The sequence below is a fragment of the Anopheles bellator genome, chromosome 2 (genome assembly GCF_943735745.2).
Source record: "Anopheles bellator chromosome 2, idAnoBellAS_SP24_06.2, whole genome shotgun sequence".
Classification (NCBI taxonomy): Eukaryota; Metazoa; Arthropoda; class Insecta; order Diptera; family Culicidae; genus Anopheles; species Anopheles bellator.
In genome coordinates, this window is record NC_071286.1 from 34,641,060 (window position 1) to 34,668,733 (window position 27,674).

At 45.4% G+C, this 27,674-nt stretch overlaps 1 protein-coding gene across 1 annotated transcript; it reads right to left on the reverse strand.

Moving 5' to 3' along the window:
- Positions 1–27,319, reverse strand: LOC131212962 (tyrosine-protein kinase Fer). Its single transcript, XM_058207063.1, has 9 exons — positions 27,087–27,319; positions 24,968–25,158; positions 10,796–10,889; positions 10,442–10,637; positions 9,371–9,829; positions 9,122–9,296; positions 2,446–2,643; positions 1,767–2,376; positions 1–1,691 (listed from the first exon to the last, which is right to left on the reverse strand). The coding sequence occupies exons 1-9, from the start codon at positions 27,280–27,282 to the stop codon at positions 1,363–1,365; spliced, it is 2,448 nt and encodes an 815-aa protein (XP_058063046.1). The 5' UTR covers positions 27,283–27,319; the 3' UTR covers positions 1–1,362.
- Between the last annotated feature and the right edge of the window lie 355 nt (positions 27,320–27,674).

Consider the following 27,674-nt stretch of genomic DNA (forward strand, 5'->3'; position numbering starts at 1 on the left):
TGTTCCTAGCTAGTTCGGCTAGTTCGGCACCCGGTGTATAAGAGTCGGCAGGCAGAAATGTGGTCTACTGTTTGGCAAAACAGCGTTACTTTTTTATGCAAGTATGATTTTGTGCGTATAAACTAGGCAGATCAATGGATAATTTGTTGTGTATCGTACGCTTATATGTAATTGTTTAAAAGCTAAGCTGCCTTCTATTTTTTTGTAAAATTAGAGAACAAGAAACCTTCATGTTAACCGTTGCGATCACGCGTATCCCTGTTCGTTCGCCATTTTGGAAGTAAGTAAAATTTAGTGAACCTGGTTTGTGTTTCTACTTCTCGGCGTCCGATGGCACACAGCACAACTGTTGTTGGAGCGTAGCAAGAGTCCATTTGATCATTCTGCTCTAAAGTTTATACAGTGTCAAAACAATACAAAATAAATACAGTCACAGTAAATCCACTCTTTGTTGAAGCACAAACATTTGATTGAGAATATGTTTCGAGGAGAAAGAGTTGGTTGTCTTATCATACGATTGCATAAAGTGCTTCCTTCTATCGCAATCCCAGCATTCATTTCCCGCTCACTACCATCTTGTCGACCTAATATCTATCACACATTTAGTGCATATGCGTGCATATGCATTACCCCATATAAATCCCTTAAACCGAGTTATTCACTGTGTTCTTCAAGTTCCTTTGCATCGTTGGCGCGGTCATACGAAGTGCACTTCATTCATCCGTTTCATTTGCCAACGCAATCATTCGCTTTTCCGGACGTTCGCTCAATTCTAATACCTATTGCTGTCTCTAAATAGTTATACTTATGCAGTTCTCTGTCTGCATAGTTATTTTACAATTTAACAGCCCACGGCTGTCGACGCAATTTTCTAGGTATCAACTTAATGTTTAATCATCTTCTCCGTTGCCCTCTTTCCTGTTTACTTTGCTACATTAGCTCTGTCACGCTTATGGAAGCACTTTTTGCAACACGTTACAATCCCCACCGTTTTTACTTAGGTTTCGTTTTCCTCTCTTTGATTTTCGATATGATGCCAAATGTTCATATTGTTTTTATCGTTAGTTTTGTGCTTTTGATTACTTCTTCTGTGTAGAATGCCTTGTTGAAGCCATTTGGTTTTGATATTGTTCACTTACTTTTCAAACTATTTTTTTGTTTTGTTTCGCAAAGTGGCAAATATGAGGAACAAATAGTAAGGAAGCCGGGGATGGCCTGGATAGAAGCTCCACTTGGACCTGATTAAAAGTTGGCAGCATTGAACAATCGCTGTAATATCGTATTCCACAGTTTGTTAGTTGCCGACCATCCGACAACGGAGTCCTCTTTCGTCCACGGTCGTCCACCACCGCATGCCATCGGTCAGTCCTTGGGGCAAAGCAACAGTGCATCGACCACGCTATAGATTTCGTCAAAGTGTGGTCGACTTTCCGGTTCGTACATCCAGCACTTCAGCATGAGACGGTACATCTCGGGCGGAGCACCTTCCGGCGCAGGCATCCGGTAGCCTTCGTCGATTCGCTCGCGTGCCATCGAGTTGCTCATGCCCGAGTAGGGCGTGTCGCCGCGACTGAAAATTTCCCATACTAGAATTCCGTACGACCAGACATCGCATAACGATGTGTATTTGCCAAAATTCAGTGCCTCCGGTGCGGTCCACTTGATCGGGATTTGCTTCATGCCACCGGATACTGGGGAATAAAAAACACAAGAGAGTAAAACTAATGTTTCACATGTTCACTCGGAGAAGATATTGTGAAGCTTACCGATGTATTCTTCTTCCTCGCGAGACATTCCAAAGTCGGAAATTTTTACTATATTCTCGCTCCCTATCAGACAGTTTCGAGCGGCAAGATCTCGGTGTATGCAGTTCTTCGATTCCAAGTACCTCATGCCGGCTGCTGCATCTCGGCACATTCCCATTAGCTGCCGTTGGCCGAGCGTGGTGGCATTTTTGCGCAAGAACATCAACAGTGAACCTCCGGCCACCAGTTCCATGACAATCATGATCGGTTGTTTCTGCACGCAAATACCGATCAGCTTGACTATGTTGGGATGATCGTACTGCTTCAATATGCGACCCTCTTGAAGAAATTTACGCTTTTGTTCCTCCGGCAGCGTCATTCGGCACGTTTTTACCGCAACCAACGTGTTTTTAGATGACTTAAGTTTCGCTTTGTACACGTCGCCGAAGTTCCCGCGACCGATCTTGTCCAGCAGAATCACGTCATCGTTGCTGAGCTCCCAGCGCTCGCGTAGTACCGGCTTACGCAATACTGCACCTGAACGACCCGTCACTGGCAGCTCTGATTGATACTGGTGCACGATCAGCTCCTGTATGCTCGGGAACGCCGGTCCTTCGAAGCGATAGTGTCCCTGCACGAAGGACAAAGAAAAAGTAATGTTTCAGGACCATCATCAATAGGACGGCAATTTGCCACTTACTTCCGCTGTTGTCTGTACAATAAAGTGTTTGTGTCCGTTCCAGCAGACACTGAGTACGGTTTGGCTTTCGTCGTTGCGTGTAGTCTCTCGTACCAGAAAGTCGCCTTCATTTCGAAGCAATCGAACTACTTCCTCCCGGGGTAGTACACCGTGAAACCATTCCTCTTCGTGCAACGGACGATTCGTGGACAGCGTCATCTAGAATGTTATTAATAAAGAAGTCAAACAGATCGTCATATTTAAAGGGCATTTTAAGCATTTATTGTAGAATCTGGCTGCTGCCGCCAATAGGATAATGAAGGAGCTGGCGCTGAAATTCCATGCAAATGGTTTGATTGTGTACAAGCTCTACGACGAAGCCAGTTCTGAGAACATAAGTTCTGGGGATATCAAGCCGGATCGATAGTGATGTTACAAACATTTGTAGACTAAAATTTCCGCTAAGCGAAAAGAAATATGGAAAACAAACAATTCATACGAACAAGTACAAAATGAAACGTAATTAACATGATTGAACAGGTTATGATTCGGAAAAGGCGGTTGGGAGTGGGACAGAACGAAGGGAACCTATTAATATCGATGTTAAAAGGCCATCAATTAATGTCTGGCAATGACATCTTATGTTTTGGACACGAAACTGCTAAGTATCGCGGAGGCATAAATAGAGAAGCAGCATCAGTTGCCAACTTGGCAGCCAGCACTATTCTCGATTACCGATATTTTGATCAAACGTTTTGTCTCCGATAGAATGTCACTAGATGGAAAGGAGTAGAATTATGATTTATCACAGTTTTGCATCGACTATGAAGATTGAAGAACAGATGCTTGTAAAGCTTTTTTTCTTTACCAGCGTCTTTTTCGATACGAAAACGAAAAGCTAAAAATACGAAAAACTTCGGATCAAATTCCGAAGATTCCGAAATTGAATCAGCGAATGAATTGGTTTGAAAATCGTTCTCTCTCTCTTTTACTCTTCTCAGCATTCAAAAAGGGAGCAATTTTTTCGATTTCATTTTTCCAAACATGCAAAACGGTTTCGAAAATGATCCTGAATTTGGGTCAAACGTAATTGAATTTAATCTTTAATGAATCCAACGTCAGTGTCGTTGTAGCACAGGCCCCTCCAGACTTTGGTGGAGTATACTTTTGGGATCGTACATGGAAATGAGTAGGATTGGAGAATGTTGTTTCAACCAGGTAAGAAGCATCTTTCTAAACTCCCGGCTTTACCACAGAGACCAGTGTCGGAGGTTGTCTCATATGGGGGGCAGTATTTAATTTAAAAAAATAGCCAATACATTTCAAACGGCTTTGAAGGTCGCCATTCAACCTTCGATTTGCAAAATTTTATTCATGATATTGAATGTGTGCATGAAAACTAACAGGAGCATTTGTGGCATGAATGTACATCCGATATAAAGGAGTCTATCGATGTAGTATAGATTGGGAATTTTAACATGTTGCATTCCGCAGACTTCTCGTTTTGGGAGTGCAAGTTGAAGCAAATCATCAGTGGGCAACAAATCCGAAACAGTAGTGAACAAACATGAACGCTTACCATCGCCATGGTAACCTCACCAAGTTTCTAAGCAACATATCATTAACAGCGTCAGTTGTGGAAGCGGAATATTGCGAGGTCGAAAGGCGAGCGCCCAAAGCCGGCATACCGCGCAAGTCATCCGAAAAGGATAAGAAGAAAGTAAAATTACTTTCATTAGAGTCCCGCAGTCCATTATACACGAAACATCATTGACGTATTCGCAGACATCAATGTCAAGAAGTGAGCGACGGATGGCAATGCGGTGGAAGCGCGCACCACAAGATCCGGAGTCGTGTGCGTTCCGGTCCCGGCAGCTTGGCGATACGGTTCGGGAAAATGTTCAAGAAAAGTCATCGCGAGGAAAATATGACGTGGGCTGAGATGTGAAGTGCGACAATATTCCCCGCTGCTGCATACAACACAACCAAATATGCACAAAAAATAAGTTTAAAACAATTGCCTTTACCATCAGTAGGGTCATGATGCGTTTCTTGCGAACTGGTGGCCTCGGTGGAAACACAAAGTTGTGATAAACGCTATCGGTTTCGTACGACGACGATGTAGACGCCGTCGTACTAAATTCGGTGATGCTCATGGTTCAAACAATCGACAACGTTTTCAGCACTATTGCACTTTTCTTATTAAATAAATTTAATGCCCGGGTAAGCAGCTCCGGCGCACTGAACTGCAAAAATACCAACGCGTTACAACTCAGATTGCTAAACTTCTACTTCTGCAGACGGTGTATTTATAAGCACATACTCTAAACGAGATCTAACCACTAAAAATCACTCAGAACTGAAACCCCATAGAAAAGCAGGTGCCCAAGGTGCGGATGCGTAGGCCTTTAGAAAGTAATTTTCGCCGATTTCGCACAATCTTTATCTGTATGGGGTAGCACGGCTCTGCAAAAAAAATATCTCAAAATATAACTGTCGCTCGATTTTTTCGCCGGCGGACGCTTCCATCGGGGGAGGAAGCTAATTTTTCACTGGCCGTCATAACCCGACGACCGCGTGCCGAGAAGGTTTATTTTAAAGAGCAATCAGGTAGTTACGACCAAGAGAAAGAGACTAACGACGTCCGCGAGAGAGAGCTGATCGCGTTCGCGTAATGGCAAAAGAAAACCTTCCATTTTCACATGATCGTGAAGATTTTCACAAGGCCTGGCAAAATTGTCGCTTTGGCACCGAGCAACTATCTACAATTTTTGTAGATGTAGGGTTGTACTTTGTGTTTTGTTTTAACCTACTGCTTACACTTGGGAAGCAAAAATTTTCAAAGGCCAATAGACGGTTTTGAAAGTTGCTAATGAATCTTTCGAGGTGTCGTTCGAGGTGTCAATGTTTTTGAACCAAAGGGCTTCAAATTCAAATTCCTCCTACGTTGTGAGAAAACTGCGGTCGCTACTGTGGACTAGCATCTTTCATCGTGAAACCCACGGTTGCCTCTTGCAAAACAAGACATTTCTCATTTGGCCACACGAGAGATGAAAGTCGCGAAACGGAGCTAAACCAGACGCAGCCACAGGATCGACCCGGGCACGACGCGCTCACCGGCGCACGGCTGGTGTATTGGTAAGTTTATACCGCGTACGCCAGCATGGTGTGGCCATATGTGTAGGCAAACGGTTTTCGTTAACATTATAATAAAAATAAAATTAAAAACATCACTGCAATGGGATACGATGAGATCAACATGCGCGGATGTATTTTTACTGTTTTTTTTTCTCACGCTTCGTCAAGCAATGCTGGGTCTCATCTACCTATAGAGCATTAGCACCACGCTAGGCGGCTGATTTTAAAGATCGCTCCCCCGGATCTCGGTTGTCGCCTGAACCTGCCCTTCAGCAACGCAGCAATAAACGTCAACTGGGCACCGGGCACACGTGAAATTGCCGGGCGATAGCCCATCCTGGCAAAGGTCATTCAATCGTTAGTGTAAACCCGGTTCAGCGAAGGTGGATCAATCACCAACCCAGCTAAACGTTCAGAATGGGCCGGTTATGAAAGAAATGGTGTGTAAATGTTATTCTTTACTGTGCGATGCGATAGAAGTGTGTCGCGCTGAATGTAGGTCAAAGTCAAACGGAATTTGAATAATTTGGTTGAAACAGCTAAAAAGAACAATGAGAAACTGGATTTGTACGGCAGCAGCGCTAGTCCTTTAGATGATCAAAATAATCATAAGCATAACATAAAGTATTAGTATAGATTAAAACAAATTCAACTAAACACTATGAAGTAACACCAAACTACAAGAGCTACAGATCATCAAGCACTAAACTAATATTAGTGGTCGAACGAATGCAAGAAGAAGAAAAGAGAGAAGCACAAAATGAATTAGATGTAAAACACAGCATTTAGGCAAAATAAAACTAAAATCAAGCTACTATTAGACCATTACAGAGGCATGCACTACGACAGCACGCAGCAAATACTCACACCAACAACACCTTCAGAATAGTCGGTTAGTTTGTGGGTCTTAATCGTTAGCACATCGATATCCTCGTACTCGAGATTGATCATCTCGGATACGGACCACTCCTGTACTGCGATTGCGGCGAGCTCCGCTTCTGCCCAGCTGGAGTCCAAGCTGTCGTCATGGCACCCGTTGCAAATCTCGAGTTCCGGAAATTCTTTCGCAAAATCCAACACCGTCCGGCTCGGATGGATGGTGGTGCCAGGACGAACGATGCGCTTCGAGCACGTTCGGCACACTTCTCCTGTTGGCTGCCGTGCCGGTAGGTGTCGCTGCTCGGAAACGTTCGCCGTTGGGATGTTCCGACCCGTCCCGAATCCTGCCCCGTTCACCTTCTTGTGGACCAATTTAGTGAACTTTTCTTTCAGATTGCTTTTAAAGCTCGAGCTGGGTTTACTATTCGAATCGGGAGCGGCGCGGCCGTGGAGATCTGGGTGCGATGGTGTCGTTGGTAAAGCGTCACCGAAGGCACGGATAGGCGTCGAGCATTCGGCCGGTTGGGGTGAAAGCAGCAACGGCACACAATATTCCCCACCCATAGTATCTACGCCACGATCCGCTCCGTGCATGATCGGATCGGACGGCACGGGTGGTTCGTCGGAGAAGGTAAATCTAATTGCCAGCAGGCCGGGGCGTTCTTGGTCAGCGATCAGATCTAGCTTCTCCTCGGCACGTCCCTGACGCTGGGCGAGGTTGAGGGACGAATCCTTCACCTTGTTGGTCGAGTGTAAGAGTTCGCGCCAGGTTGCGCGTACCGTTGCCGAAAAGGACGAGCCGGCCGGTTTCGGTGCGTGGTCAGGCGACGCTCCCGGTTGCAGCTCGTCAGCCAGCAGTTCGTCTTCCGAGAATGCACTTGGAGGATGCAACTGATGCTGCTGCTGCTGCTGCTGATCGCGGTGCTTCTTCTCGTTCCTCGAATGATGCTGTCGATGGGCACGGTTCGCTTTGGACGACTTGCGTTTCTTTTTCTTCTGACCGCTGGCGATGGTGCGGTTCAACGTTGCTTGCTCCGCCGTTGTGCTGCGGTCAGTCGATGGACTTGCTGAGTCGGTTTCCCTCATCAACCTGAACTGCCGTTGACCGGCATGTGCTGCCATCCGATTTCGCAGTCGTCCGGAGAAGCTCTCGCCGCTGCCTGTTGCCTTATCGGGCGTACCTGTTCGCTGTAGCACTTCCGACCCTCCTGTGGCCTTCGATCCCTTCATGCGGAGTTTAATCTTGTCGCGAAAACTGTGAGCCTTTTCAAAACCGCTGGCGGTTGGTTTCGGTACGGGCACCAACTCTTCTTCGGTACGCAGGACGCGAATGTACTCGTAGTGCTCCGAAAGGCGTGCTGATAAACGCTGATGTTCATCGAGCTTCACGTTCAGTGCGTCGATAATATCGAGATGCTGTTCGATGGAGGATTTCCAGTGGCCGCTGCTGCTGCTGTTGTTGCTCTCCCCATTCGCTGCCTCTGGTAGCGCCTTCTTCATCGTCAGATACTTTGCTTCCAGCTCTGCCCGGTTTACTGTTGCCTCCAGGGGCTCACATTCGAATGAGCAACCGCGACGTTCCTCGACTTGATCGTCGTCGCAACTTTCTTCGTGCAGTAAATTATTTTTCGAGTCGTTCAGGACGTCATTCGCTGTCCTGTCCTCAGCGGCATCGTCGTCACTGTTGTCGTCCTCATCATGCACACAGGTTCGCTGCCGGTCGCGGTTGAACAGATGCATCTCACTATCCTCGCTGCAAGCTTTGGCCCGCAAACGCCGATACTGTCTGCCATCGGTCCGGGAGTTGGGTGAGTTAATGAGGTTAGAATCAAAATGGGGCGCCACGTTGTTCGGTTCGAACCGATCTTCCGATCGCGCGACACTGCTGATGTTAGTATACGCACACGCTTCCTCTCTCTCGTCCCGAGCAACATTGTCACGCCAACCATCGTTGAACGCCTCCATTTCGACGTACACGTTCGACAGTCGATTGTCGGGATCGCATGGTTGACTGTGGGAGGAAGATTCGGGTGCCCCACGATCGGAAAGCTCCACACCGGAAGCGTGCAGACTCGGAGGCTTCCCGTCGGCAGTGACGCAGAAAGCTTCCTCACAGTCGGCCGGTAGCTGCTGGTAGTGGTTAGTACCGTGCGGTGGTAAGCCGTCCACAGAAGCTTGCACACGCTCACACGCAACAGTGGAAGGACTACAAGCACTATTTACCGTAGCGGCAGTCGTGCCCGTCGACCGGTGCCCTGGTTTCGGCGTCTGCGCTGGGGTCGTTCCGGTTGAATCGAGCGCATGGGTACCGGCACCCGATCCCGGCGGCCCCGGTGGTCCCGATTTTCGACGCAACTGATCGATTATCATAGACATAACACCACCACCACCACCATGTTTGCCACCACCAGTGCGCAGTGAGAAAAAGCCCGATGTCAACGGTCCGTTGTGCTGTGAGTCGGTCTATTCGCGGTTCGATAATGGTAACACAATCAATGACCAAAGAAAATGAACAATTTGTTACATTAGTGAGAAGAAAACAAAATCACCGCACAACTAGTCGAAGATCAAAGGTCACCAGGGCAAACAGTTGCTAGAGAGGATCTACAATGTTCAAGTTAGCGGCATCTACAAGCACATCTTCTGGGATGCTGGGGACTTTGGCCCACCGTGCACTCACCGAAAGGTCTTGACTGACAGACTTTTTGTTCTCGATAAGGTGTTCTACCGACAGGTCGTCACAACCGGATGGTAGCTCCTCGCAACCGACCTCATTCAACGCTGCCCGGATCATATCGACCAGCTTCACCGTCTGACGTTCTTGGCACCGCAGGTTGCTCAGTTCCTTCGACGATCTGGGATCACACGAAAGGTTAGGGATAATTTAAATACACCACACAAAAACGTAGCACGCCGTAGCGGAACTCACTTATTGCTGGTCTGGTCCTTCCCTGGGGTTCCGTTTTGGGTGCCATTTAGAATCGGTGTAGAGGGTTTGGTGGCCGGCGAACCGACAGGGCTGGCGGCGGGTGAACCGGATGCACCGCTCCCGGTACCGTTCGGTTCGGCAAACAGTTTGTTTTGGCGCTCCTGCAGCTCCTTGATCGTACCTTCGAGCTCGGTCTGCCGGCTGCGCAGCCAATCGACCGTCAGGTTGTCCACCGTCAGCGTGTTGGCTTGCAGTTTGCCCAGACTGTCCTCGACGAGACTTTCGTCGAACTGAAAGACGACCGGGGCGGTCGGTGAGGTTTTATGTTTCTCCGTGAAATCCCGGTACTCCTCGGTTGAGTTGATGTTCGCTATGCTCGACTCAATGCGCAGCTGAATGTCGGCGTACTTATCGGACGTGGTGTCGCTTAGTTTGGCGATCTCCATCAGCAGGTTGCTCCTGAAAGTTGAAAGCAGGAAGAGGTAGTTTCGAGTCACAAGTAAATCTTGATCGTATTAGAAAGTTAGACGATCGTGCGAGCACGTGCGCCTCTGTCACTACCGTATGTAGCGTAGAAATCGAAACTATTCAAAATGTTATTATTCGTGTGCGACTAGAAAACCGATAGAACTTTTCACGAATGTACGTTGCCCAGTTTGAAAATAATTTGACCTAACGTACGCGTGCAAGGTACGCGATACGCACCACAACGCACCATGAGTTTCATAATTTAAATTGATCCGATGAGTTGGCGGTATTACCGGCGGAGGCCACAGGAAGTAGCCCAAGCCCACAGCACCCGCACACCGCAAGCGAGCCCTCACTTGTGGCCCCCTTCTGGTGGCTTCGGCCGGATGTTGGACGAATTAGTTCTTGGCGATCCCATCCAAATTATTCAAGCCCACTTCAGGAGCTTCGCAGCCGTAGGACGTTGCGCCGGAAGCGGACCGTCAAGATAGCGCATAAATTGCTGACTAATGCGCCGCACTGTCCAGGGAGTGTGTTCGGCTACAACAACACCTTTGGGTACCCTTCATTGCGTCCTAGTGGGACCGCCACCTCCGTACGTACCATGCCTGAATGAAGCCCTCCTGGAGGGACTGCTGATTTTCGAGTAAGCCGGGCAGCAGAATCGTCCGGAAGTCTTTCTCCACCTCGACCGCCTCGGTGATGAGCAGGACGTACTCGTTGTGTGCCTGGTGTAGCTTCCGGCAGGCTTTCTGGTACTTGTCGATGACATCGTCCAGTTTACGCCCGGATCTGCCGGCTGCATGGCGTAAACCGAGTGGTTCGTTGAAATGGCAAGAAAACAGACATACATAAATAAACCGGACAGCATTAGCAGCATGATGTGCGTGCAAAATATGAGTATTGCCCTGAAACTGGGCCCGAAACAGAATTCTTGATACCGATTTTAAAACTTACACTTGATATGTTCCTCGAAGCGACCTCGAAGCAGCTTATAGTAGTCTAAATGTTTCTGATATTCGCTTTTCTTTCGGGCAACGTCCTCTGTGAGCTGTAATGCGAAAAGAAGCGAAAAAAATTATTGATACATTGTGAAAGTGGTTTTACTCTCCATTCAATGAAAGGCTATAACGAGACGTGTCTTTTCATTCATCTTCAGAACATAAGCTTGTGAGCTTAAACTTATATCGCTCTAAAGTTTTCAAAGAATCCCAATATTAATTGCGTTATTCCCTGGCAAACATGCCCGAACGTACGACGATTAATAGTTGTTGAATTTACTAGACCAAAGACCTTTGTTTCAATTAAGTACTTATGTCAACTGCTATCAACGGGTATGGAGCTTCCACTCCGCCCATAGTGCCGATCCTACCGATATACCACCGTACCGTGCACTGGGAACTGCGGGCCCAGCTACTGCACTGTGCACAAATGGAACCAGACTAGTGTATGCATTTTATGCAAATTCAACCGAGACGTTTACCATCAGCGCAGCAGTACCCAGCTGCGCCATGCAATAAACTTCCCACCAACGAACCGAACACTGCCATAAATCATAACCCAAACCTCCCGCGGCCCTTGGTGTCACGTAAAGAAGATTTGATTTAACCTTTTCCGCCTTCACCGCCAGCGTTTGGGGTCGCCGCGTTCGGTTTGGAGTTTCATTCCTTCCTTCCCCTAATGATACACTTGAAAGCAGCTATCAATTTGGCATGCATGATTGGGATCCATTGGAAAGTCATTTTTCTGGAGCGAGCCTTTTTTGCTGGCTACGACCAGGGGCAAAGCCACGGCCAAGGATCACTCAACCGATGGTCCTTCGATTCTAGCGACATGAATTCTGGCCCACTGACTCGAGCATGCTGACCAGCGCTAGAACGTTGCACACCGACTCGTACGAAGCGATGCAACTGAACGATGGGACAAAAAATGATGGTGGGATTTTGAAGGAAAAAAACTATCCCGGACCCACCACTGGCACCGTTGATAAATTGATGGATTTTTTACCAAGCATTTCCCTTTGGATGGGAACGTTGGAAAAAGTGGAAACTATAAATCAGGACCCACACATTTCAGCAAATACCGGGAACTGCTAAGGACACTCGGGTGTTTAAGCGGAACTAGCGGAACTGATTGTAGTGCAGTCCAGTTAGAATGAAACGCTTTATGGTGCTCCCCATGTGATCAAATGTGTGCTACAGATAAGGCAGACAAATCTAACGCAATTGCTACTGATTCCAGTTCACAGAACGTTCGGTTTTTGTCTCGGGTTTCAAATTGTTCCATAATGGCCAGCGCTTGCCGGTTTTCAGTTTTTGTCTACAACTTTCCTAACGACGCACCGATTAGATTGCCTTTAAAAACCGATTTTGGAGTGTTACACAGGTTACAGAGTCCTTCCTATAACGAGTTCGAACCGGTACGATCGTTACATGTACGTTCTATCTGCTGTGGTCCTTAGTTCCGTGAGGCCGCTGAGCGCCGGTGAGAAAAGTTAACGTTAAATTTTGTTATTAAATTGCGTCCAACTTACGCAACGCTTAAATTACATCCACGCCTTCATCAAACAGGATATTCTGTATTCTGGCTGTCTTGGTTCGTGTATCAACAATTGAAATATGGCAATTCAACTGGTGGAAGTTGTTGACGATTCGCAAACAAACGCAGACTTCAAACAGCAAACTAAGAAGTTTTCTACCTCGCAGAAGGTCACCGAAGGCATCCTGTATGATGCACTTAAGCTTCTGAAGGTGTACGGCATCTCAGGTTCTCCAAGAGAGCGTGTTCGATACATTGTGGTCTTTGCTACCATTTTGCTAGTCGTATTGATTCCAAAGGTGGCATTCCCGTATGAAAGCTTTGAAACCGCAATTCTTGGCCACGCCGAACTCATATTTCAAGCCAATATCTACACGTGCCTCCTGATTCTGGTAGTGCAAAATGAAGAACTTAAGCAATTAGTAAGAGACTGCAAACGGTTTGCAGAAAAGGGTATGTAGAGTTTTTGATAGTCTTTGTCGAATAAAATAACAAAGTAAATTGAGCATCATCCTTCATCTCTACACCAGTTCGCCGTTGTTCGTCACGGGTGGTGGTCGCTAACCTGCAGTTCCATCAGGGTGCAATTCACAACACCAACCGAACCATATGTCGTATGTTGTTCTGCGCGGTGAACTTCTTCGTCTTCGCCCCTCTGATGAGCACGGTCTGGTCGTACTATTGTGTCGCTCGACGTAACAATGGTACCGCACAGCACGGTGTTCAGATGGAGGAAAACTTCTACGGGCTGAATATCAAAACCTCTTTGTCGGATTATCTGTTCTTCGAAGTCTTCATGATCTCGGCTTCGTACCTTGGCGCGTACTCTGTGGCCGTGAAAAGTGTCACGATGTATAGCTTGATCAAATATTGCACAATTTACTTCCAGCTGGTTGGCCTGGAACTGCAAGTCCTGGCTAAGGCCAACGGCGACGATTGGGGAAGCAAGCTTAAAATAATCGTGAAAATGCACCAGAAAGCCTTCGGGTGTGCCAAACAGCTGGAAACCGTCACGGCACCTTTCTTTCTGGTGCAACTAAGTCTATGCGTATTGATATGCAGTTGCATGCTGCTTTCGTTTGCCGTTTCTGTGAGTTGACGGACTCTCAACAGTTCCAAAGTGTTAAACATATTTTTCAATCCGTGTTTCTCCCGTTACAGGGAGTTTTTGAGGCACAGTTTATGAATCTTTCCATCCTATTTGCCGTTACCTTGTCAGAGACATGCATGTTCTGCTATCTGGGGGACAAGCTGTCAGCCGAGGTACGTTACTGTGCGCTGCACTTAACGGAAAGTTCTTCAAATAACATATTTAGAGCCTTCAAGTTTCGCACGTAGTGTATAGCTGCAACGCTTGGGATAATCTCTCAGCCAGTAAGATGAAAAACTTGCAACTAATCATGCTGCAAGCTCGGCAGCCCGTCGGAGTTTCAGCTGGAAAATTTTTCTTCCTTTCCATCGAACGATTCGGAAAGGTAAGTTCCAAGGATCGCTCACCTTTCGTGAAATTTCAAACATTTTCTTATACCTTTCTTTACCAGCTTCTCAAAATGACATACTCAATTTTCATAGTCTTGAAGGACGTAATATAAAGATATGACGAAAAGCTTCTGGAGACACCGTCAGCCACTATCGGCCATTGACTTTGAACTAAACGCATTTCCAAAAAAAGTTACTTGAAGTAAGGGATACAACAATTTGTGGCAATGGCAATAGAGAATGCACAGTTTAAGTAGAATACAGAAACAAAGCGATCGAATGAGTGTTACTAGAAATTAGGCATTATGTAAAATTCGACTTAACAACGAGTAGTACATAGTTTTGATCATTTGGACCCTTTTAACAAAGGAAGAAAAATCATCTCTCGCAAGGGCAAGAATTATTAATAATCTTTTTCTTTTAACATTTACTAGCTTTGTTAATTGAAATTAGCTACACAGATTGTTGCTTCAAACAATAGTTACAAACACTGTGTGCATTATTATTTTTGGCAACAATGTGGGGAGCAGAGTGAAGGCGGCCAGTCGAGCTGTCGTTCTTTGGCCTAACATTATTACAAACCCTTCTCCCCCGGTGCAATTCGATGCAAATATTTTCACTGTGGTTTACTAATAAAACGAACACATGCGGACAGGGAGAAAAGTCCACATTCGTCTGATTCGTCCGATGTGCGCTGTAGCAAAGCGGCGCGGCGATGTGGGAGACAACCGTAACAGTGCCCAGATTGTTTGCACTCGAGATGCACTGCAGCATCGCCGTGCACTTCGTCTAATAAGTTCGCATGGCGGTGGTCCCCACGCAATGCCGGCTTCTACCGTCTGTTACGTTGAACTGGCGCAGAAACTAGGCTGGCAGGCCGCTCCTGCCACCGACCGACCGACGGACTGCGAAACAACGCTTTGCCCAGGTCGACCGCCGCGGTACCCTCCGCCGGGAAAACCGTTATCGAGCGCGGTGTGATCTGGTTCTTCGATTACACCCGGACCCCGGGAGGCATCGTTGTATTTGATTTTGTGCATGAACGCGTAAAACGCAACTGATTCTCACACCCCAGCGGGGTCCCGTGGCGGCAAGATGGGAAACTGTAGCAACCCCGAACGCGGCTGTGTGCTGCGCCGTTATGCAGGATACCACCGTCAGCATCGCCGGTTAACTTTCGCGTATGGATATGATAATTTTTCTGTGCCGGCTCAGGAGCGGCCCTATATTGAGACTTTCTAATTTCCCTTTTTTTCGCTCACCAGAGATACTCAGAAACTTCATTCATTAGGGGGATCGTTGCGTGCAACTTAACTCGGTGCACTATCCCATGCTCCAGCGGGAGCTCACGTGCACGCGCGACGGCTCCGTGACATAATGCCCTACAAAACCCGACTGGATGCCTGGGAGCGGTTTACTTCACTGACGCACATTGGCCGAGTTACTGACTCGTGCTTACGCTAATGGTTGGAATTACGGACACGGACACACTGGTTGCCCAATTGTTAATCATAAGCGAGGGAGCTTTAATTGATCGTCTCTTAAGGCATTCTTCCTAAGCTAGCCCTTTGCACTTATTGATCAAAATTAAATGAAATCGGCAGTGATATTTTGTATGCTACAACGGGCAGTATTATATGATAATCAGTATCAATTTTTGCTTTCAAGTCAGGGTTCGAACTGGTGACTTTCGCATAGAAGAAAAAGCCAAATGTATGCATTATAATATTTCGATCAACATCAACTATTCCCATCAAGTTTCGTTCCAAACCTAGTATAAGTTATTAGACTTTTTTCTTGTGTCGAATGTTCATTCAACGAACCGTGAAGTTGTAGTAGTGCTTAATTGTATCTAAGATAGTTTAGCTTCATGCAGTTCGCTTTCCATCTGTATACATTATCTCATTTCGAACTAAGTTCCCATTTACAAAATTTACGGCAGCAAACTAACGACAGAAGTGTTGCACGTGCCGCTCCAACGATAGTAACTCCATTATATCTACACCTTACGCTCGTAGTGCAATCAACGAAAAAGCAGCTTAAAGATGATTCTCATTCGAATCAGAGGAATCGTTAGAATGGCGCTCGTTTACAAAAAAAAACATTACTGCCTTCGTGGCGTCTTAATCGTTCATTCTCTTTTTCTTTGCTATGCCACCCGGAAGTAGTTGCAATGACGCACGTATCGCGAGCTGGTACAGTTTACGGTACTACAAACGAGTTGGTCCGGTTTCACTGTCTTCTAGGATGTTTGCAGAAAAATAAAGGATCTCTACATTATTAAGGTTGTCTGGAAACATAGCAGAAGCTGAAAACAGTACCGGAAATCAAAAGCACCCTTGTCCGGCCTTAAACGCGCGTGAAGAGTTATGCTTCATTATCTTCAACATCCCGACCCAGACGCCCAAGCCACTTCACAGACGCCCAGCACCAGAACCGTTTCGGTGTGCAACACGAAAAGTGCATCGACCAAAGAAGCGGCCGCTTTGTGGATGTCCTGTGGGTGTGATGCTGACGCCGCGACCGGTTGTTTTCTATCGATTGCACCGTTGGCGTTCCCTGTAGCGGAAGTCTCACCAGACGAAGGAAGAACACATTTCCACCATCCTTCCACACTCAGCCTGTGACGTTCCACAGCGTTGCCCGCCGGTTCTTGCTTGCCGTGGATCATGGGCGATGTCTGGGAGCAAGTGAATGCACTTCGACCAACGCCAGCCGGCAATCCGGTTGCATTCGAGTAGCGACCCCATCCCGCTAGAGATGGGTTCGCCCACCACGCTGCAAGACATTCCTAAAATGGCCAAGTGCAAAAGTCACACGAAAAATAGCTCTTGGTCTGGTCGGGGTGTTTTTCTTACGGCGACCGGCCACCCCCCTTGCCGGAAGTATAGTCGGAAGGAAAATGTGATCAGCCGATAGCTGTCTGGTCCTGAACCAGCACCAGACAGTGATGCTGGCTTTCGAGGGCTGGGTTTCGTCTTTGACCGAAATTGTCGTAAAGCATGCAACGACCCTTTGTTGAAAAGAGAGCTTGGGATTGCATTTTATACAATCATGCTAAGAACAAAGGATATTTATGAGATCGTGTTCAATCGAATGAAATAAGGAAGACACAAGAACACGATATCATATACTTATGGTGTTTGATATAAATTTTGGTATTGGAAATTATGGTACAAATCAATAATAACATGGGGCACTGTGGCGATAGACGTGCCTGCATAAAAGTACTTCTCGTTTTGGTCCTCGTTTTGGTTTTGGTCAGAAGCAAATGGACCTTGCGCAACTTTCCGAGAAGCTAGGTGATTCCTGGTCCGTGCTTTATTGGCACTGGACGTAGAGTTTAATATTCACCTATTCAGGTTGACCTACGTGAGGAAATCATCAATATTAACTTCATCGGAAGGGCGAAAGGGTGTTCAAATTGAAATTCGCAAAACGAGAATCAACCCCTTCTAAATTCGACCAACCTCCCGTAAGACGAAAAACAAACAGTTTACGACAAGTGACGGAGCGGAATAAACGAAAACTTTTCGAATGAAGCACGACAAGGACTGCAACAACCGAGACAAAGAAAAACGGAAACCGGAACCGGGACGAGTATGCATTTCTATCGACTTTTTACCCATTTTGCGAACATTGTGATTGGGAATTTGACCGTGTTTATCACGTCCCTGGGGCCCGCTGTGAGCAGAGCGGTACATTGATACCGGTTCGTTTTGTTTTCCTTTTCTCTACTCCCTGGAAGTGTCCCAGATATCCCTCGATGATGCGATTTAGTTCCACGGAGGCTGCCGGTGACATAGTTTCCACCAGCTCGCCTGTGTGCGCCGCAAACGGCTTCGATGTCTTTGGCCTTCTGGCGACGCACTCGTAAAGAGTCACTGCGGAAAATCCCACTGAATGTTGCAACTTGCTGCTCGATGACCCGCCGAGGTTCCATTCCAACCAGTCGCCGTCATACGATCGATATCGCAGAGACAAAACGGATTATCGGATCGGTTTTCTGGGGTGTGCGATAGCTGGAAAAATAATACTCTTCCTTCGAACTCATTGTTATTGCGCCTATTACATTGAAGATTTTTCTATTTGTGACAATAAAAACATTCTTTAATGTTTTGAAATATATAACGAACAAAAAGGTCTGCGTTTTTTGTGAACAAGAGTTAAATAATATAAAAAATTGCTAAACATTTAATCAAGCACCTTCTGTTGGTGTCGCACTTACGATGCACTTTCAAGATTCTGCGTCATCGCATAGTAGAGGTCGAGCACTGGAATTGTGCGTCATGACTTTTAGCACCGAATTTCGTCAAAAACAGCAAACATGACTTCCGGAAGGTATGTGTAACTTATGTGCTTAATATAAAGCAAATCCTGTTATCGCTGTGGAAGTGATACCCATTTTTCAGAATCTCTATGGAGTCGAGCAGTGTTGCTTCAGTTTTTTTTTTCAAACCGAACGTGCACAGAAAGTTGGTCAACAACTTCTACATTACTGCTTTCTTATGGATTACGTAAGTACTTATTTACTCCATTAACTAATTAGTTCTACGTCCAAAGCTAGAATACTGTAACGCTGCAAAAGATCCAATTCATTCGGTTTCAGTCTACACGAATGTTTGCAAAAGTTCTTCAATAATTTATTACTTTTCTCTTCTCAAGTCACACATTGACAGCCAAACTAATGTGTTGGGTCTTCGTTTCGTGTGTGGTTCTAAATTTTCCTTTGTTGCCCCCAAAAGTTGCTCCGTGGTTGTGGAACTTGCAGAATAGGTGCTGTAAATCATCCACAACGCGATAAGTAACTCTCACCGCAACAGCAAGACCAAAGTCAATCATTCGTTGCCCTATTACTGCTGCTTGGTAGAGTAAATGTTAGGCAACAGCACCCGAGGGCGTTTCTCGTTTCACATTTTACTGCTATTGAATTTGTTTTAATACACCAGGCAAAATTACACCATTAATATGCCGTAGATTTTCCGCATTAAGATGATACCATTAACTTCGTGCATCGTGGGAAACACTGGCGAAATAGGAATGGGCGAACTAGTTAGGCCTGTTGGGTCTGTCAGGCCATGCACTTGAGGTGACCAACTTGTGGTGCAGCCCTGGTCTTCCGGACCAGGGCCAAAACCCGGTCAAAACATCATCCGACCGACAGCATTTCAGATATCGAACAGCATCCCTCCTCAAGAGCGGTGCTGATCTCAAGGGCATACAAATAGCGGTATCGATGCCATAGGGGTGGCCAAAGGCTTTAGAACAGGTTTCGAACCACCGTTCGTTGCATTCCGACGATTCAGGTGCAACGATGCACTGACCTACCGTACACACGCAATACACCACCGCAAGGTGAAGATCAAGCCACGGCGCTATCACAGGGCACCCACGGACCGTACTTTTGCCTACGCGCGCCCAAGCCAAAATGGTGTAACCGGTTCGAAAGTTTACTAAAAAAAAGTAACCAATCAACATACCTGGCAGTGGAGAAAGAGGATAGAAGATAAACAAGTTCCTACGATTTCCGGATATTCCGGAAACTTCTCGGACGACTAGCATTCCTGATAGACTCCGATTTGCCGCTCGGCTTAAGCCAAAGGCGTAGTGCAAAGGATTAGTGTGACCGCAATTTTATAACAAATACTATCGATCAGCTGAAATGTTTTACCCACGTTTAGTATGAGTGCCAAAGTTGAATGCACGCACGAAACTTGTCTGATGCTTATTTGCCCAACCGTTCCTTGGTGATGTTATTCATCTTTTCGTCGAGTTAGTAACGGTTGTAATTACCAGATGCATTACGCTGTCGGCGTTAAATGTCACGACGCGTATTAATCAAGCGCATAATTGAATCGTGGAATAAATTAAAACTAATTTCCTCGCAGTGCCCTAGGGGTATATTAAAATAGAAAAACACTAACATAAAGTGAACTTGAATCAATTGGGTTAAATATCGTGAACAGAGGTCGTAAACTAAATCAAACGGGTAACTTTTACTAAACAGTTACCAAATGGGATTATTTGTGCAAAAATTGCCACCTAAATTTCTCACCAGTATTTGTAACACTCAGTGTCAGTATTTGTAACACATCAGTAAACATAACCCTGAAAAAAAATTACCCATAATCAAGCAGGACGTGTAAATGACAAAGATATCATTACCATTTACTACACAATCACAATTTACACGAGCAGCCGACGGAAACAGACGCTTTAATTGTTGCTCAAAATGGCTACCCCGTTAAACGGGGGCGGCAAGACACTGCTATGATCTTCATTTCACGGGTCAATTAAACCTGTCAGCAGACGATGGGTCCACAAGGAACCACGGGGGGAGTAGGGACGGGAAAACGTTTACCTCTAAGTATGTGCACCTTGCGATGTAAACATGGTGGTTACACGACACATGGACTAAGAGTAAGCATTATTTCCCACCCATCCGGCCGGAAAAGCGTGATGCCGACGAGCTGGAAACACGAAGTTTGTCAAGCCGAGGAGGTCGAGTGAGAGGAAGACGAAACATGAACGGGCAGCAAACAATCGAAAGATCCCCCCAAAGCCAGTGAACAGTGTGCAACTGAATATAATTGAATAAAATTGAATAAATTGATCGTCCGACGAAGGGTAGTACAAGGGTGGAGACGAAAGACGAGCGTGGGGCGTCTTCCGTTTATGAGGCCCCCCGCACAGGGTCGGTCGTGCCGAAAGGCCTACCTCTAATTTGTAAGCCAACGGCAGCGTGTTGTTCAGACTGCCAGACTTTAGGTTCGCCATTATTATTTCACTCCTTCCAGTCCCGCAGCATTCACCCACGCGGCAGATTTTCCACACCCACCACAAATCGTTCACTTTCGTTTCCCATCAAGACCACCAGACGGCTAAGGGGCCACTTAACACACTGCCCTGAAGACAACCCCAGTACATACAGCCACAGTCCAGTTTCAGGTCTCTTCAGACCATTTTTACAGCAACGAAATTGATGCGCATCGTCTGCACTGCTAACAGACCGGAAAACCATCTTCCGTTGGCACCTGGCGAGTAGTTGTTACTGTATGCTCGGTAATGGGTGCTAATAGTGATTGTCTTACTGGCCTATCGATCATACCATGCGCGCACCTTGCAACGCAAGCATACCACTGTAAATGATATGCAAACTATTAACACAAAAACCAGTAAGTTTTTAATTAAAGTTTGTTATTATTTTAAGTTACATCACAACTAAATTAAAGTAAGTTAAATTGAGCCATTTCTGCGATGGCTAAAGCAAACACCAGATGAAAGGAAACGTAAATTGTAAGATCGTAAGACCATTCTGTGTATTGTTTGGCCAATTTATCGATCAGCGTGAATAACGGGAAAATACTGAAAACTTTTCAAAACGTCATTAAACAATACCGTTGGTGTTAGTTTTGGCAACTAAAAACCTATAATGTCCAGCGGCGCGCTCTGGATGATGGCCTCATTTTAAAGTGTTACTTCCATTAGACTAATGCGGTTTTCTTGGCAGTGGTTATAAATAGAGAGTTTAAGCCTTCAGCTTCCATCAATTTTCAAGCCATTGCTGGGAACACAAAACGAATGGCCTCTTATTTATCAAGTAAAACACTTGAATCGAAAATGGGTTAGTACCAGTTGCGGCGTACCGTGATTCTTTTTGACACGAATTCTAACCGTCACTAATGCGGTCCGTTATCGAGCCGCAAAAAGAAAACTCCCGCTTGGCAAAAGAGATCTTCTGTTTTCTGTTTAGATTTTTCATCGTTAACAGTTCGTTTTTGCAGAAACCCATTCTTTCGACGTATCAGCCGTTACGCTGGGTTTTGCTTTCGAAAGTTCGTGGATATGCGCTAAATTTCTAAACTTTTATTAGTGGCGATGGCTGGAATCCGGCGGACCCCAGCTGGCAAAACATATGTGTTTCGCCCTCCACATGATGCACGCTAAGCGAAAACAGACGTAATTTGTCAGATTTTCTTCCGTTTGCTGGTCGTGGTCCGCGTATGTTGTCCGTGTCTAGTCGACGTAATGCGATGTTTTTAGATTTAGTGTTTTTCGCATCAATAAAAAAAATCAAATCTTCGCCAGAAACACAGTACGGTTCCTGTTGGCCAGTTGGTTCGCAAACGTCTTACGGCCAAAACGGCGTATCTTCTCTCTCTGATCAAATCATGAAACAACTGTTCGTAGGAAAGAGCTCAGAAAGAGCACACTGTTCGAAGAAATGATTTAAAAAACGGAACGACGAGCAACAGCGTCGACAACTAACTGAACGAGTCCTCAAACCTCAATTAATACCAATTCGGTGATAATTGGAGGCAATTGCCTTCACAGAGTTTCTTGGGGCATATTCTGGGGACCCATTGTCTGGCCGCCACCGGGCAATGGGTGAGACATTGACGCTATTAATACAAACGGCGAAGATATGTTGTGGTTGCTTGTTTGAGTAATCAACAAGCCATACTTTTACGAGAAGTTAGTTTTGCTTTGCATTAATAACATTGAGACAGTCTACTATTGGTCTACTGATTCATTAAAATGTTAATAAATGTTTTACTACTTCCTAAACATGATGAAGAACGATTAAATATGTGGTAGCACGAAAAGTTAGCGTCCAGCAATAATAGTAAATTATGATAGACTGTAAATTATTTGTAATGAAAATGTATGTGAACTTGTTAATTGTATTGTTACAAGTTTCGCCCCGTGGAAGCATCGTGCGGTTTCTTACTTTGTAAGCAAACCGAAAATCACGCAGGTTTTTGTTTATTTATTCTGTCAGCTCCCTGTTTGGCTCTAAACAAACTGTTCTCCTTCGCTCCTATCATTTTGGTCATCATCAAGCCGACTCGACACTGGGACTTCGGAGGCTTCGGGTGGGCCAACTACAAACTCGACCGAAGTCTCAAAAACATCCAACCGGGGATTTGCGCACCGGGGAAGGAACGGTTGGGAATGTCTTAAGAAACCGGTTGAAGGAATAGACAAAAAAAACAGTACAAACATTAGCAAACCACGTAGCGACTAAAAACGGTCACAATTAGGAGTGGCGCCAAGCGACTGGCGGCGCAGTGTTTGTGCGTTCGCAACAGCTCCACCTTTGCCGCTCTAGTGCCGTACCAGTGACCTAAAATTGGCGACGGGACGTACATTCTTGCAACACGTGTTCATTGTTGATCCGCGACAACCAAAAACTCCCGATCGCCGACAACAATGCGTTAGAAAATTTTGCTTTTTCCGAATGCGTAAAAGAGAACATTTCCTTACAAAACCGTGGACCTGTAAAACCTGCGTGCGCTTCGGTCATGCTTCTTATCTTACGGCCATCACTGTGTCTTTGGCGATCCGTTGCGCGCGCAGCAAAAATACATGATCGTGCGCGAAAGGGAACTCGTTTTTGCTAACAGACAAGCACGCCACACGCGCCAGTGTTGGTGGAGGTTAATTGATTTGACGCCTCCCCAAAGGGGGTTTGCTTCGGTGGTCGTTTGACAGTTTGATGACGTGACTTGTTTTGTTTCAAATTAGAGGACACGATAGTGGCATCCGAAACTGTGGCAACCCGTACACGGCCAGCTGTTCGCGCTTGCGGCGCAGAACCGAATATCATTCGCATCTCTTTTGGTACCATGGCCAAACCTTATGCTTTCTGATGTCCTCGCTTCCGCGATGCAATCCACGTTGTGTGTGTTTGTGGTTCCGTGGGTGAGAGGAAAATGTCAACGCCCAAGTAAGTGCGCGACGAGCATCCTCCGGGGCGCATGAATAATTTACAACAAGTCGCTCGTCAGCTGGTGAAAGTGTCGAAAGAGTGCTGCTGAGTAACGAGGCCCTGCAAACACGCGGTAAGCGTGGCAATCACTTCTTCGATTACCCAACGACATTACCCGAAGGGAATCGGCCCGCGTGTGGTGTTGTTGAAATATTATACTTCCTTCCTGCATTATTAAACAAATGATCTAAATAATTTGTAATAAAAAATGACTATTTTAGTACTGCAAACGATTGTACTACCCTTTTTTCCGCAACCCTAGATTTGATGCACGTACACTTTGTTGAACTATGGATGAACTGTGGATTTTAATGGCGTAACTCCTTTAATCGACCTCAGTTAACGCCTAACAGGGTTCGGTTTGCATAAAAACACAATTCACAGTCAAACCAATCGCCGAATCACAATGCGCTACACAGGACAAACAGCAAAGTCTACTTTGTTGCCCTACATTATGTGCATCCGAGCAACACGACAATCGCCCGATCTGGCTTCATCAAGAGAGCGTTTAACAACATTAGCTCTATTATAACGCCGTTGCCATCCTTTGCCGAGCCAGACCGAACGTTGAGAATATTTTCGCAATGACACCACGTCTTATTTAAATAGTCCTGACACAGACACTCTGACGATGTAGATGCTGTGCGCCAAAGAGTTTTGCTCAACGATTACGTTTTTACCTTGTTCATTGTTTACTTTGGACACCAGCTTCAACATTTTGTCACCAAGTACAATGATAAATCGATTCAGTTTTTGGTAATTGTAGTGCTAAAAAAATGTCAACAAATTTGCTAAAAATGATCAAACCCAACAGCACCACCGAACTCGTTTGGAAAGTATTGCTACATCTGCCAGCCTATTTGCCGGCAGTTAGACTATGTCTCGGCACCAAATCCTGCATCTCTGTTCACTCCTTCAACAGTTTTCCGATTGTCTGCCGGGTCAATGTGTAAGCCAGAGCCGGTCGGTGACCTAATTTTGGGGCTTTAAACTAATTTCTTACTACACCGCCACCGGTCTCCTCGCGTCCTCGCTCCCCGTGTGAATTAGTACACAGCACTCTATCACACATGTTCGTCGTCGGCCATGTTTAGTGCAGTTTGAACTGTGCCACAGACAGGCGCTTGGAAAAAGAAAAACACGACATGATTTCCAATATCGACTAAATGTCCCTGGTGTGTCCAAATATAGGGCGAACTCAGATAGTGTATGATGCGTTTTAGTGCCATCCCCAGCTGTTTATACGAAAATGCAGTCTACAAAGCACTTGAACCGAACTATGCCCGCAAAAGTAAAGATAAAGTTTCAATGAATTGAGCAAACCCTACTGTGTTACTTACATGGCTAAACTGGGTGGCGATTTTGGTGTGCTCCTCCTGGTACTGCTTCCGAACGCGGCGCTTCTCCTGGTAAAGGCTGGTCAGCTTCTCGTGGCATACCGTTTCCAGCTGCTCTGCGTTGGTCCGAATTTGTTTGGCCGTGTGCTCTAGTTCCTCCATAAAGCTACGCCACGCGCGCATTATATGGCTTCCTGTAGGCATGAGAATGAGTGATACCGTGTTAACATAATCTAATGTATTCGACATCATTGACTCGCGCGGAAACAATAGACGCCCTTGATGAGCTGAGCAGAGCTTGCTTCGAGGCTAATTTGGAGTCAGAAATTTGATCATGAACTTTGTGTTTTTTGTGAATTTGTTATTTGCTTTGTACGGAGTGTAGGCGAGCAAACTGAGAGAGAAACTAATATCCTTGTGCTAAATTAGATGTCATCATAGATGCTTCGTGGGTTCGACACACCGCCCTAAAAGGGTTCACTTTAAAAAATGCATTTCGAAATTAACCCTAAACTTTAAAATATATCCACACACCTTCCACTTTGTGTAAACGAATCCTTTGTGCATTCCATCCTAAAAAAAACAAATATCAATTCCGTTTTAATTACTACTTGCCATTTCATTCGATTGAAAGCACATATAACATTGTGTTTTGGTATTCTACTCTGCCTTTTGAAGTTTCGCAATTCGCTAACCAAATTTAAGGATTAAGCCTACTTCGAGGCGCATCTGCGTTGTATGCTTAGTATAAATTGCAACCAAAAACTGAACTAAGAAACAACAGCTTTGTAGCCCGTGCAAATCAACCCAACACTGCTTGGGCAATATTTTAGCATATTTCATTACGTATTCATAGCGTGGTGTTTCGGCGCAAAACACGATGATTCTTGTCTATGCTGTAAATAATTGAGAAACCTTCAAACAATTTATGCACGCGAATGGGTCATTCCATCCACTCCAATTATTCCTTTATTTTTAGTTTCAATCAAATATATATATATATATAAATATAAATTACGATGATGCTCATAGTATTCGTGAACTTGCCAAACCTGAGCACGCTAGAAAAAAATTGAAAGTGCAATCAAGCTTAGCTTTTGAAAAGCTTCACTGGTAAAATAAGCAGTGGCACCTTTTCTTTAAATGTTTTTTTTCCCAACACTATTTAACTGAATGCATATATTTTCATTTTGTTAGGAATTTTGGAATGCAACTCCTTTACCGTAAACCAGAAACCTCCTATTTTATTCATTCACACCCATTAAAAACTGGCGACCGGAAGGTAGGGAAATTGAAGCACATCTCGGAATCATTGGTAAACTGTCTTCCGACACCGTTCGAGGATGGTTTATTCTTTAATCTTAGAGGCGTCCATTATTTCTGTAAGAGGGTCGGTATTTCTGTTAGAGGGTGGTTAATGAATTGCCATAAAAGAAATTCGACGAAATCCACACAGTAACAATCGAAAAATTACACTCGAACGTGAATTCTCCCATGACTTTGGGTCCACGCCAGAATGGAAAACGGAGCACGGCAAACGGAAGTGGGCGATCAATGAAAACGATTTAAAATAAATTCCATCGATTTGGGGTGGTGCGTGATTATGGCCATAAACAAATGCTGCAAAAATAAGCACACGAAGATATGTTCCGGGCCGTGAGAGAGAAACTGAACTCGCCACCAAACGGAAACCGAATGATTGCGCACGATGAAAATATAACGTATAGCAAATAATGCGTTTGGCGAGACCTTAGTTCCGATGTTGGTGCACGACTCAATTTTATTGATGCTTTTCCGGCTTCACACATAATTCGCATTTTGTAACGCTCGTTGGTAAAAGTCTTGGTACGTGAAAACTTTCCTTATGTCTTTGGTTTTTACTGAGCAGTACCAACAAACAACATCGAAAATATTTCACGTCATAGCTATTCAAGCAAGAAAACGATTGTGGAACTTACACAATAGTGGAAAAACAGTTGTTTTATTCAAGGCAAGGAAACCTTTGCCAATGCCAGCGAGTACAACAATTGCCGCAAATAATGACGGTATTTCTGACCACAAGATCTAACAAACTTCGGTTCCAAAACTAGCGTCGATGTTAAACAGATGTTGTTCCACTTACCTTGCAGATCATCGGAGCGGTCAATCTTCAACCCTTGCTGTGTGACGGCCACCAGGGACACGGCATACTCTCGATCGCACTTTGCCTTTTGCGCCAGACACCGTTTCATCGTTTCCAACAGCTTCAGTTCCGCTTCCTGCCGATTGAGCAGCGCATCGTGCGCCGCTCGGCCTTGTAGAGCGGACGAGAAGCCCATGGTTCGACGGTTGGAGCGAACCGTAGGGACCGCGACCGACGATCCCGGTCGGCGATGCACTATGCACCACGAATTGCGTTTGCGGTTACACCAACCGTCAGATTGAGCAGATTAACTGCTATTACTTTCGTTAGTCGTGTCCAAACACACTTTTCGATGCCACACGATCACTATATAATTGACATCACGGATTTACATCACAAGCGCACCTTAAAAGCACGTTATCACATTCTTTCTGCAGTAAAAAAAAACAGTTTTGGACATAAACGATCAGATAAGATGGGTTAAACTTTCAATCATACCAAGTCAAATTGTTAAAAAATAAAACTAAGACGATCAACGAACGCTTGTAAAAAAATCCTATCTATCGACAAACTAGAAAATATGTCGGA

Excerpts from the sequence above, each read along its gene's own strand:
- LOC131212962 (XM_058207063.1), bottom strand. The coding sequence starts at position 27,282 with ATGGGCTTCTCGTCCGCTCTACAAGGCCGAGCGGCGCACGATGCGCTG. Across the intron at positions 25,159-27,086 it reads CCGCTCCGATGATCTGCAAG|GAAGCCATATAATGCGCGCG; the intron begins GTAAGTGGAACA and ends TCATGCCTACAG. Across the intron at positions 9,297-9,370 it reads AAGGACCAGACCAGCAATAA|ATCGTCGAAGGAACTGAGCA; the intron begins GTGAGTTCCGCT and ends GTGTGATCCCAG.